The 13,397-nt window shown below is 45.6% G+C and overlaps 1 protein-coding gene across 1 annotated transcript in view; it reads left to right on the top strand.

Annotated features, from left to right (window-relative positions):
* Nucleotides 1–2,703: 2,703 nt before the first annotated feature.
* Nucleotides 2,704–13,397, top strand: part of CABYR (calcium binding tyrosine phosphorylation regulated) — a 262,867-nt gene continuing 252,173 nt past the window's right edge. Inside the window, exons 1-2 of the mRNA XM_078687416.1 lie at nt 2,704–2,841; nt 7,484–7,640. Coding sequence (XP_078543542.1) covers nt 7,493–7,640 — 148 coding nt within the window. The 5' untranslated portion in view covers nt 2,704–2,841; nt 7,484–7,492. The remainder of the gene's footprint in view (nt 2,842–7,483; nt 7,641–13,397) is intronic.

Genomic DNA, 13,397 nt, shown 5'->3' with positions numbered 1-13,397 from the left:
CGACAATCAGGTATACAGTAATATAATCACAAATATGTACACATTTACAAGGCGACAATCAAGTATGCAGTAATAAAATCACAAATATGTACACATTTACCATTGGAAAGCAATATACAGCCGCCCTCAGTGACGTTTCACAAGAATCCTCAAAGTGAAATTCTAATCCCGGGATTTGTCAGTGTGGGTGACCAACAGCAGAACCCTTGCCTGCTATGGTAGTCTATGAGATTACATGTAACCAAATGCCTTTCTACTGATTGTAGACCAAAACCTAACAAGGCACGTAATAAACTGATATATCTTACTTGGGCAGTGGCCAGGAAACTGATAGCCGGGACCTGGAAGGCAAGAACAGGTCCTAATTATGAGAGGTGGCTGTGAAGGCGAAACCAGGGCAGAAGAATAAGCAATATTGCATGAGGAGGCCAGCTGGATGCATAGGTGCCCTCTTTCGGATATGTAGAAGGAGGTAGCACGAAGCTTTTCAAAATATCATACTCCTGAGATACAGACTGAGGTTTTGACAAGAGGAGCAGAGGGCTCAGGAGATTGGCATGTTCCATCTCAGCAGGACCCTCCTGATATCAGACATTCTGAATTTGTCCCGTATGAAAATGCTGGAACCTCATGGTGCAACACCCCTAAAAATAAAACAGTTGATGCTTGACCTTGTGCTTCTAAAATGTTATATTGTTGACACCTATTAGAAGGATCTTGCTCATGTACATCATTTGTACACTGACCATCTGCAGGAAAATATGACGTGATGCATAGCATACATACTAAGGTATAAAATGTACACAAATCAATTAAAAGAGGTTAGAAAAAACGACTTACCTTATGGTGCAACACCCCTAAAAATGAAACAGTTGATACTTGACCTTGTGCTTCTAAAATGTTATATTGTTGACACTTATTAGAAGGATCTTGCTCATGTACATCATTTGTGCACAGACCATCTGCAAGAAAATATGACGTGATGCAAAGCATACATACTTAGGTATAAAATGTACACAAATCAATTAAAAGAGGTTAGAAAAAACTACTTTGAAAGGCTTCCTGGTTTTGTATGCTTATTAAAAGGATGACACTACACCAACTGCCTTTGTCATAATGTTTCATAATGAGCAGACTAGACCTATAGCATCGGAGATAACTTCTCCAGTCCGCCAATCAGGCGTGTAGCTTTTCGCCACTGCCAATTTATACCTACAGTTTTTTTTATTTATTCTGTTTATTAAACATAACGTTATACCTACAGTTTTGAGGGTAAGCTTTTTCCACAAGGCAACTATCAGACACACAGGCACAGCATTAGAAAGATGTACAAAAATTATAGTTGGCTAAGCAAAGTACTCTCTCTCCTAAAACGGCCTAACAAGGATTCTCACAGAACAAACTTCTATATCCACTGTTTGTCACACTGGTGAAAAACACTAAAGCCTTTGTCTACAAAGGTAATCTGTGAAATTCCATGTAACAAAATACATAACTGTTGGCTTTATAACAGAGTAATATTAAGCCATACTTAATTGCGTATCGACTTTAACATATTGTCAGACACAGGGGTTTTTTGCTTCTATAAGAGCTATGGGGCATATTACCAATGATTAGCGATATTTATCGCTAACTAGGCTTAGCAACAATTTTTTTATCGCTAAGCATCGCCGGAAAATATCGCTGAGATAACGTGCTATTAGCAACGTTTATCTCCAAAGCGATACATTTTCTGGCGATAGCGTGAATATCGCTGAGAATACAGTGATATTCACACATTAGCGACAAAATGCTCTTAGCCATGTTATCCACCTCCCATTGGATAACATGGCTAAGAACTGGTCTGAGCAGGCATTAGTTTTTGGAGATAATCGCGCTTAGCGCGAATATTTCCAACGCTACGCCTGCCTTGTTAATAGGCGATAGCGACGTTATAGACTGCTTTCAGTCGCTAACGGGTTGCGTACGCCCACTTTGCATGTCATTAGCGATAAACATCGCTGACATGCAAAGCGGGACCCAAACCGCTCTCTATCGCCTAGAAGCTGTCGCTAACATCAGTTAGCGACAGCTTGCTAATAAGGCGATAGAATTATCGCCGCTTAAATCGGCGATAATTGTCTATCGCCCCCTTGGTAATATGCCCCTATGTTTGGGGAGTTTCCTGGAATAGAGCAGTAGTTCTTCAGTGCTTCCGTGCATATTTTAGCAGAAAGTAAGCAAGTCAAACGGCATCAGCATTGGTCTAATAAAAGATATCGTATTCGTGAAGTGCTATTTTGTGGGACTCCCTGATCGTGACATTCTGCTTATTCACCTTACACCGTTTATCGAGATTCTGCGAAATAGATGAACACTTCGCAATATAGTGCCACGGCAGAAACTTGGCATTGTTATTTTAAGAAAGAGGGCGATAGGAGTCTAGAACTTTCCAGATCAATCAGTGGCTCTGGAAACGTCTCCCACTGCACAGTGGGGAAGGCGGGAAGCTGACTCAGAACCGTCAGTCAGGGAAGCTCGTTCGAGTTGTCGGTGCGCCACGTCCCCACGTCGGCCACTGAGTCCGACCACATCCGCTTTCCTTTGAAGCAGTGGCGCGGCGTGAGCGCCCTCCTCTTGCCTACCCCTGCAGGGGGCGGCCTCGGCGACGCGCCTCCCGCGCAACAATGGAGCTGCCGCGTCGGAGGCCGGATAAAAGGCTCTCTGAGCCCGGAGGCCTAGAGGGACGGAAGGCAACAAGCTGCAGCAGTAGGCACGGCGGAGGCCAGACCAGGAGGAGGGGCGAGGGGCAGGAGGAGGCAGCAGACAACAACCCAGGCATGCTAGTGACCGCAACAACAGGTAGGGCAGAGGGACGCCAGAGTTCTCCCTACACTGCTGCGCCGACAGACGGACGCTTCCCCCAAACATTATTTCCGTTTCTCAAATCTGTACAAATAACAAGTAGAAAGTGGCGAAGAGAGCCATCGAATGGAAGATAATGGAGGAGGGGAGAGGCGGGGGATGCGGCCAGTAAGGTGCATCGACGGTCTTTTATATATAATTCAAAAAGATTTATATTGACATTTTGTCAAACCGGGAGCAGTGTGACGCTTTGAACCTCCCTTACCCCCTACGACCCTTTCCCAAGAGTGCTGCTACCCCCAAATTAGCGAGGTTCCAGTGCTGTACCCCACCCACCCCCGTTCGTGGTGGCCCACAAGCTGTCTTCCAGTGACGTCATCTTAAGAGCCCTTAATGGCCCATGGGTATGTGATCGGACCAGTGTATCTCCGATGGAGTTCAAGAGGGGGACAACGACTCCATGAATTTCAGTTATTGGCCCTGACATCATGAGAGATTTTCTCAAGCTCCAAAATGTGCCATAACTTGTGGTACCAATCCAGCACATTGGATTGTCCAGATCAGCCGAAGCTAGAATTAAAAAATCTTGGGCTGATCTGTAAAAGCTGGATACGACAATGCTCTGCTATTAATCTTCATTCTTAAATCTATCAAAAAGGTAATCTCATCTGTGGAAAATGAACAACCTGACACGCCTAATACATCCGATTCTCCATGCAGGGTGACGTCATCAGCTTACCAGATAACTCCTTAAACAACAATTCTTCATTGTCCGGCCAACTTGCAAACATCTGTAGTACATCGTTCGCATCCTACAATGTATCATACCAGGGCGGAGATTGAGTCTGCATTTTTACCTCTTTCAACAGTCTGCACACCAAATTGTGTTTCTCCACAGGGTTTCAATCTACATACTTATGACTAGCTGAAATCGCTGATATGGTCCTGTATCCCTTACCTTGTCTCTTCAGTTCCAAGAGAAAATGTAAAACATGCACTACATTTGCAGTAGCGGGATGGAAGTCCCGTTCCAAACAACAGCTTGACCACCTACTCCACGCAGTCTTATAGCATTTGTGTGTGCCTAGGGCCCAAAACTCCATTATGAGCGATGCAGGTCGTCGCATTCATACTGAACAGCAGAAATGCATAATTCACCAGTAGTTGCCAGTTTTACAGAAAAGCCTCTGTTGCCAGAGCCCGAGATTTAGCCCTCCAACTGAAATGCCTCCCAGTTGGAAGTTAATTCTGGAAGGAAAGAAGTTCAGCTGTCGCAAATCCCATCACTCCTGCAGCCACCAAGCTATTGACAGTTTCAGCTTCCAATCGCTTGAATCCATCCCGTGGTATAACTCCAAGTCTGCCATTTCATTGTACCTACTCAGAAGGTTCTCCTCCCCTACTGAAATCTGTGACCTAGGCAAATATGTTCGAACTCCTTTGCCAAACCTGCCAGTATCTTCATCCTTATACCTCCTAGATGATTGAGATAGCACACTGCTGAAATGTCCTTCCTTAGAAGGATGCAACTTTGGTCCTTGTGTTTGGTGATGGTCCTTAACGCAGAACAATCTGTCAGTGGCTCTAGGTATATTATGCGTGGTGTCATTTCATGATCGGAACACTGAACTCCTGTTGACTCGTCCCCACATTCTGCTCCACAGCCCAAATGGCTGGAGTCCAAATATATCACCCATATCATGGCTCGTTCGTTCCAGCACTCCAAGTGACTGAGTCACCAGTGTTATAGCACCTTGGCCTCTCCCGTTCAAGGAGTATCTTCTTTCTCTGCAGGAACTGATAATCAAGGGTCACCAGAAATATCGCCTGTATTGATGCCATGAGTTTGCCCACAATCCCGGCAGATCCCACAGCACAATCAATCATAATTAATAACCACTTCCATGCTAATGACAAGGTCAGCTCGTCATGCAGTTTACTGTAGCTGTGCTTATGACGAGTTGACCTTGTCATGAACAATGGGAATTGATGATGTTTAGCACCCAGCGGGAATTGCCTTAGCAGGCAAGGTGTTAAGCAGGCATAAATTAGCAAGTTCCTGCTTTAACTTGAATGTCCTTATTATAGCATCTCTTTCCCAACCAACACCTTTCACTTTTTAGGCATTCCTTTTAGCTGTAATGAGTGTGAGTTGGTTCTGCACTAGACTTGCCAGGGTATTTTGTGCTGTACTGTCCTTTGACCGCACTAAGGCATGGTCAGTTGTTTGCCCTTATTGACAAAAAAGATAATTTGGTTTTCATACTTGGGAGTTTTTTTTTTAAAATTTAATTTTATTTGCATTTATCAAACAAAAGGAAAACAAAAGCATAACGAGCATGTCACATCTGAGTAGCCATCACCTCCTACCCTCCCTCCACCCACCTCCCCCCCCACTTCCGCATACCACTAAACAAAACCGTGCATCTATATTGAAAATCCCACCCTCCATCCCGATAAGTATCTACCCCCAAGTCCTTCCCGTGCACAGTAGAACCGCCCGTGCATACTTGGGAGTTTTGAGCAAATTCTTCTAGCTTATTTTGTTCCTTGATGTCTCTTGAATCTCAGTAAGCCTTGTTTGTATTGGCTTGACAGTGCAGCTGTCTGCCTCATGTATTGTTACGAATTCTATAAAATATACTTAAGGCTTAGTTTTCTCCCAGAGTATTTCTCTCATGTCACGCTTATCAGCACATTCCACCTTCTATGGAGTGCAAGCATTTCAAAGCATGAGGGACTGTTCTACATCCCAAAAGTACACTGAATTGGTACATTCTTTTTCTGATAGATGACGTGTGCAGTAACCCCCTTTTTTTGTTTTCCACTGCTGTCTTTTTTAATTTCGCAGAGGCCGTCCCTGCAGGGGGCGTCAAGGGGCGGCGCCATAACCAGCGCCGAGCCCCTGGAAGAGAACCGGTTCTGGGCGCCCGGGCGTGCCCCAGAAGCGGGAAAATGCAGTGCCCCACCCCTGCTGGCAGTGCCAAGTGGGCGCCTACCCCCCATCCAATGGGGACCGTCCCGGGGTACAAACCCCCAATGAGGAACGGTTGTTGGCTTATTCATTCTGAATATCACCAAGAATTGGATACATATGCCCTGGAGTAGGGCACGGTGCGGGGGTTATCTCCTACAGACCGCTTTAACTATCTATTGACAATTGACCTATTCTGTCCAATATAGACTTTGAATGGGCTATGGGTCTGCTCGTTACTGTTTATTCAGTGGATTTCTTGTCTATCTTAGTTCCCTACTCCTGTTTTAATGTCTTTTCATCCTATTGTATTAGTCCTGATAAAGGAGCATTTCAGTCATTTCGATTTTGATTGGATTTATTGTATCCTTCCACTGCTAATGTCATGACCTTGTGTTTCGATGCATGAAAGATTATTTTCTTTGCCTCCCTTCTCTGTCCTTGTTCTCTCTACTTTTTCTCTTTCCTTTTCCTATCTGGCTCTCTATTTAAAATTAGCTGCCCTAACATCTGCTTGCCCCTAACATTCTCTGTCTGTCACTGGCCACTTAAACCATTCCAAGATGCCTTCCCTGTGTGCACATGCATGCTCATGTGTCTTTGTATGTCCACCATCTTGGAATGCTTTTTCATAAGCTTTATGAAAATCTATTCCAAGATAACCACTCTTGCAAATTGGCCATGTCGGAATGTTTTTTCAAAAAACATTAAAAGAATCCTCCCATTATGGCCACCAGGCACCCACAACATGCACGCACACAAATGACATCCATCTTGAAAAAATCTTGACAAAGTAAAGGGCCTTTGGCCCGATATCACAGAGAAGACCTATTGACTTTGCTGAAATGCAAACAAGAACACTGGGTTCCTTCCCACTGAATGGGAAGTCTAGGTACGTGTTTTCATCCGCCTATTCAAGCAGCTCCCCTTTTATGTCAAAGGTTTTCCAAACTTTTCTTAGCAAAGACCAAACTACGTATGGAATTGGGATTTTGACAACATTTGACCTTAAAGGTTGCAGACCCTAAAAGGGACAAAATATGCCATGCTCAGGGGAAATAGGGTGTTGTAGTTCCCTCTGACTAATTCACCAGTTTCAGAAATGGAAAATCAAACGGTGGTAACCAGATATTGTGGTTTCAGAATGTGTCACTTTAAAAAAGTTAATATTTTGTAGGGTTTGGTGAATGGTACAACTTGAAGTATAGAAGGGAATGTGGGGTTGTGTCCTAAGTGCAAGCACTGTGCGGGCTTAGTGATGCACTGTGTTCCATCTCGCCAGAACCCAAATATTCAGAAGCAAATATGTCTTTAACCGCAAAGTAAGCAACCATTGGTAAAACCAGTTGAACTCACACTCTTAAAGACAATGCCTTGAAATTGTCCTTGTGACCTGAAGTTGTATGGTAATCCTGGTACAGGTAAGACGCAAGCTGACTGCACAAATAATGGCTCTGGGAGTGCAAGAGGAGCGCGAAGGAGTCGGGGGGGGGGGCTTGATTTAAGGCTAATTAAAACATTTAACAGTCAGAACATTCCATTAATAGTTGGTAGGCTCGGAGGTAAAAAATTTGCAAAATGTTGGAAGAATTGGTGTTCAAACACAATTTTAAAGTGGAGGGAGTCTCACCATTAGTACTAATGACTACAATTTGTATTTTCTAGGCAGCCAAAATGATGAGCACAAAACCAAGACTCGTTGTTCCTTATGGACTGAAGACTCTATTGGAGGGGCTCAGTCGAGCCGTCCTGAGAATACAGCCAAATAGCATCGCCCAGTTTGCATCTACATATTTTACAGAGTTACTTCAATACCGAGAGTGTAGGTTTAAAGTTTATGTTCAAAATTCAGCCTGTACATAACATAGCATGTGTATTTGTAAAGCAAAAGTTCACGCCTTGGGGCATCGTGGTTCTGACTAACAGGTGTTTGTTGCAGGTGCGACTTCTGCGTAAGGGCAGAGGAGTGGTGCCCCGCCACCCAAATCGCCCCCAAAAGCCCAAGAGCTGAAAAATACTATGGTAATAAAGTTAATTTATGACCATTTTATTTTTTATGTCCCGAACCGAGGGACAGGATGGGGCGCGGCTTGCAGAGTGCCGGCATCAGGGAGGAGGGTGGGTTGCCTGGGCATTTTTTAAAGTGTGCATGTCCCTTTGGCCAGCCGTCTTGCGACGGCAAGCCAGACATGCGCACTATGAAATTTCTAACCCAGCTGTCTTAAGACAGCTGGGTTAGAGCAAGTGCCGGGCTCCAGTGTCTTCGGTAGCGGCGAGAAAGGCTGCTCCCTCCAATCTCTCTCATGCTGGTGAGAAGAGCGCCAGGATTGGTTAAGGCAGTTGGCTGGGGCCTATGTTGGCATGCAGCAGGAAGAGGACGTGCAGCGAGGAGGAGGCCGGGATTAAGGTAAGTGTTTTTTATTTTTACCACCACCCATTTGCCCACTCCCCATAGATGCCAGTTGTGACTGATATTGTTATTGTTACCCAACTGACTGGTACTCAATATAATGACCTCTCAATGAAAAGTGGACCAGCCGAGTTTTTTCACCTGTGGCCAGACATAGCTGTTATTCTTGTCACCCAAGAGCAATGATGTCCTTCCACTCTACCGCTACAGTGGCTCCTCTGAAGGTAATGAAAGTTAGTTCAGCAGCTTCGGTGTTTCAGGTGGCCTCTCAGCAAACTTTATTTACAGAAACAAAGTCTTCAAACTGGATTTTGGTTAAACTAATGACATATTAGTTCCCAGTTTATGGGGGTCTTTTGTAGGTTTTGCCAAAGCTACCTTCTGATCCGTTCATTCGGTAGCTAAAAATAAACAAAAACGCCTGTGTCATTTTGTAGCCACACGCCTACAGTGACACAGCTATCCGTGCGAAAGCATATTTTCATATATTCTTAAGCCATGCTGCACAGCATCAGTGATGCTTTGCAGCATGGCTAAAACCCAATGTCAAAGTCAATAGGTCCCAACCCTGAGACCTACTGGTTTTGCCAATGCTTGTTATTATCTTCTGTTCTGGACTGCCAGTTTTTCCACACAGAAAGTTCTAAGCTAAGTCAGGGGATTCTCCGAAGCGAGTACAGTCTAAAAAAAAAGGAAACAATAAAAACATTAGCTCAGTAGCCATAGACATGAACTGGTAATGTAACTGATTATTAATGGCCCGAATGCTTATGAATAATTAAGTGTGTTTAGAAATCCAAAAAGCTACATAACACCTGATATAAATATGATTTGTATAGAACATGAAATGACCACTGAGTGATTTGACCCTGTGTATAATTTGTTACATCATTACTATGTGCTCCCATCCCAAGGTCACAAACAAAACAACAGATAAAAGATCATTATTGCAAATGTGCCTTTCTTACAGACTCACCCCAATTTTTTTGTTTTTTTTGCTGAACCCTGTATTTGCTTGCTGTTGGACTTTGTACATTTTACCCCTGCTAACCCTTGCTAACATGCTTTTTCTCCTCCTTCCAACATGATGAAATTGGCATACCACTGACTGGCATAATTAACATACCTATACGTCCCTAGTATATGGTACCCATAGGTTACCCCGGGCCTCTCAGTTAAATGATTCCAGTAAAAGGGACCTGAAATTGTCTTTTCAAGGCTAACCTATAGGTGGGTTATACCCCTTAAAACCCACAACCTAATACAGAACAGTGACCAAGGGTATAGGTTAGTCATATATAGTAAGTGAATCCAATTTTCAAACTAGTATATTGAGAGCAAAGATTTCCATTGGTTGTCGCATTAAAAACAGGTGTTTTATTAGTCTTTTTGTGCTTCTTACTCTTTAAGCAATGTTGGCTTATACAAAGATATGATAACAGTGAACAGGCCTGGGTTTATTTCAAGACTGTGTATAGATTCCACAGTACCACCATTTTATCCCATAAGAGAGCAAAATAATGACATGCGTGAGAGTGATTGAGAAGGGATAGAACAAAAATCGATTCCATAGTTTCATTATATGAATTCGTTTTAACTCATGAATATTTCAAACAGCAAAAAAAAGAATAAAACACAATCTGTTATTTAGTCATCATGTCAAAGTTCCTGAAGACTATATACATTAGGCTTGCAATGGTGGCAGAAAACATGTCAGAAAGGTGGGGCATGGCACACTGGTGGTCAGACAATAAGAGTTCTCCAGATAAAGTGGGGGTGGGGGGTGGGGCTGTGCTAGTGTATTGGTGTACATACATTGGGATCCATAGTTGTCATGCATGGGAATGTTGTTATTGAATTAAGCATTACCATAATTTGAATTGATACAGTGTAATTTGGTCATTGTAGTAGGCAGAAGTGACCAATAAATCAAGAGGGGAAGGATCACTTGTCCTGCATAACCAAGGGTATGCAGGTTGGTGTGGGGTGTCTCCCAAGTAAAAGACCCTCATGCACGTGTAATTTGGGTTCTCGTAGCGGTATATGTTGTCTCCCCGCTCTCATTGACACGTGTGTGCATAATCCTTGGGTCAGTATTTTATGCACCCTCCGCCAGGAGGTATTTGCCCGTGGTTAAAACAGTAGTGATCGTAAAGGTGAGTGATAGGTGCTCAAGGGAAGTACTTTAAAACACACGAACAAACAGACTGAAACTTTAATTGGTCTGGGTTCGAGTAAACTCAATGAGTAGGTTTCTGGTGTGCAGCTATGGAATGATTAGGAGTTGAAGCGCACTAATTGTAGTGAGGTTAAAATGCGGTCGACATGTTTCAGCCCTGTTCGCCTCTGTAGGTCAGTGGGCTTTCTTCAGGACCAGTGCGGGATAGTGAATAAAGTGAAAAAATCGAAAAGGTTTTGACCTGTTTCTTCAGTTGGTGATAGGTCGCATTGTACCTATTGAAGTGACTGATGACACTTCATCGGGTTGGCGACAATGTAGGGAATGCCTCACTGGGACTCTTCTCCTACAGCGCAGCTTGTGCTGTCTCTGCCTCTCTCAACCCGGATATGCAGCATATCCGGGTTGAGAGTCCAGCGAGGCTCGCACCCCATTGATGGCCGCCATGACATTATGTAGAGTAGGCTCCGGGCCTTGATTCGTGGCGGCCGCCCCACAGACTTTTTCCGATTGTGGCGAGTCCCCTCTATCTCCCGTCTTGGACCATGCAAATTTAGCGAGCTGCTTTGGAGCCTTAGGACCACTTCCTACCATCGCCATGTCTCCGCTACAGCCAATGGTTTACTATGTGAGAGCTTAGGGCAGCTCCGCACTGATAGCCGCTGAGCGTCCGCAAAAAATGACCCAGTTCGCGCTCTTCACCCCAACGTCACTAATGTACCTCAGCCCCCAGGTGCTGGCTACATAGGCCACTTGCCGCAATGCTCATCAATCTGGCGTAATTCTATGCCCCACCTCCCTTTATGAGGCTTCACCACCTGCAATTCAGGCCGTTTGAATTCACCAGTCCCTTGGGGGGCCACAGCTACAGCAGCACCAGTGGGGGGACGGGGGGGGGGGGCAGCTACAGCAGCACTAATCCAGCCACAATTCATGCAGGTGGGCAAGTAGTCACAGAACTACCCCTGCAGACCTGCGATACACACTTCGCCACTTCCTTGCCACCAGTGAAACCAATTGTAGTCCCTTACACCAGCACCTGCAAGGGACACGGAACCATCAGGGCCAACCTCCAGCTTTACAAGACTGCTCACACAGCCCTCAGTTGTCGCCACCTCAGAGGTATATATAACTGATGCGGACCCTAGCGCCACTACAATGAAATGATGCCAGCCCGATCCCCCACAGATCTCCACGGCGTGTTTGCAGCGTTAAGAGGCTCCACCAGTCACTTCCACAGTCTCCTCTCAACTCACTCCAGCCTCTGCTACACTGCTACCTTGCTTCACTTCTCCTTGCCCACACGGCCTTAGGTGCAGCTGGCCTGCCAACTGGCACGGTCCCGAAAGATTTCAGCCCTTACCACACCTTCGGGCCTTGTCAGTCCAGAGGGGGGTCTCCGGGCACCACTTCGCACTTTGCTGCCTCCAAGTCGCTGCATCCAGTGCCCCCGGCTCAACACGCCGCACATTTCCCGCTCGCGGAAGGGCTGCAAACCGGGGCTTCAATGTTCACTCGGCGGCCAGGCTGCATCCAGTAGGCCTCTCCAGGCACCTCTCTCGGCACCTCTCTCCTCGAGCCTCCAGAGCCAGCTGCCTGCCGCGGAAGGGGGCCGGCCGCTGATTTGGGCCCCACTTCCGACCCGACTCTGATCCGGTGCTAAGTTATGGGGCCTCCGCGCTGCTAACCCCCGATACCGGGGTCCGCAACATCGTGTTCTAGCAACTAGGCCCCAAAGCCGGGGCCTCTAGTAGGCCCGCCTCCCTCCGGAGCGTTCTTTTGCCTCACACCTCGCTGGGCGGACCCCCACCGATTTGCAGCCTCAGGCTCACCTCCGCCACTCCACTTCAACAGAGACACTTTGCCACCGGCCTCAGAGCCCTACAGCCACGGTCCCCGTAACGTCTAGAGGCCTCTCCTCATGTTGCTCTCTTCCAGGGAGCCGCCATTGACAGCAAAGCCAGTCTGTGGAATGGGCGACCCAGAACCACTATAACTCCACCAGCCGGTCAAGTCACCCCCGAGGGGGCCAGGAATGCGATATTTTTACAGCTGTACCATTTTTCTATTTGGATGGCTCAGGATGGGAAAGTAGGAGCTCAGTTAGGCTGCAGCCATACTCGTTGGCTGCTAGCCACGCCCCCCTAAAACCCTGTTTTAAATATTCAAAAAGCTACTACCTATGTAAGCCGTACTGCCCGTTCATGCGGGGTGCATGGTATTTAAAAGTAGAGCACGTAAAGGTTAATGTTAGCATGTCCTTGCATTGATAAGCACATTAAAGCTAATTTCACTGTTGCAGGGTTGGCTATTTCATAGAAAAGCATTGGGATGCAATATTAAGTTTAATAATTGTTATATCTGCTCAGGAATCCGCTACAAATTTTTTGGGGTGACTTTTTGAGATAGTTATCACAAGCTCAATTCACTGGTGTAATAATTATTTTGGGAAGATGACTTTTAAAAAGACGACTTTGCCCTGCCTGAAGTCACTGAAAGCTAAGTTTGCGTTTTAGACTCTCTCTTTTGCCAGCCAGTAATTAGCATTTCATTTGTCGGGAATGAGGTTTGAACTTGACCCAGGACAGGGACAAAGGCTCTTAGGTGTGGGGAGGTGTTGTGTCCTTGATGGGATGGGCTGTGGGTTGGGACCAGGGTCTAGATTATTTCATCGAGGCCTACTCTAACACAGGAAGATGTAGGTAACACTCATGCCTGCACCCTTCTTTTGTTCCTCCATCCAGACTGGCCTCCATCACAGTGGACCTTTTACTGTTATCACAGGGTCAAATCTTGCTGGAGTGTTAATACCTGCGTGACAGGCGTACAGTGGTTTTTCATATGTCATTGGGAGTACACTTAAACTGTGGGAAAAGTAATGTTAAAACAATTTATGTGTATGCGCTGTCTGGATGCTGAAAGCTCACTTTTGTACTACCAGACTTCGGAGTCTGAGTTGTTGGGTGCGTCAGGGACTTCTCAAACTAGAT

The sequence above is a fragment of the Lissotriton helveticus genome, chromosome 4_1, assembly GCF_964261635.1.
Source record: "Lissotriton helveticus chromosome 4_1, aLisHel1.1, whole genome shotgun sequence".
Lineage (NCBI taxonomy): Eukaryota > Metazoa > Chordata > Amphibia > Caudata > Salamandridae > Lissotriton > Lissotriton helveticus.
The sequence above is the reverse complement of the archived record's forward strand: the minus strand, read 5'-3'. Positions and strand labels throughout refer to the sequence as shown.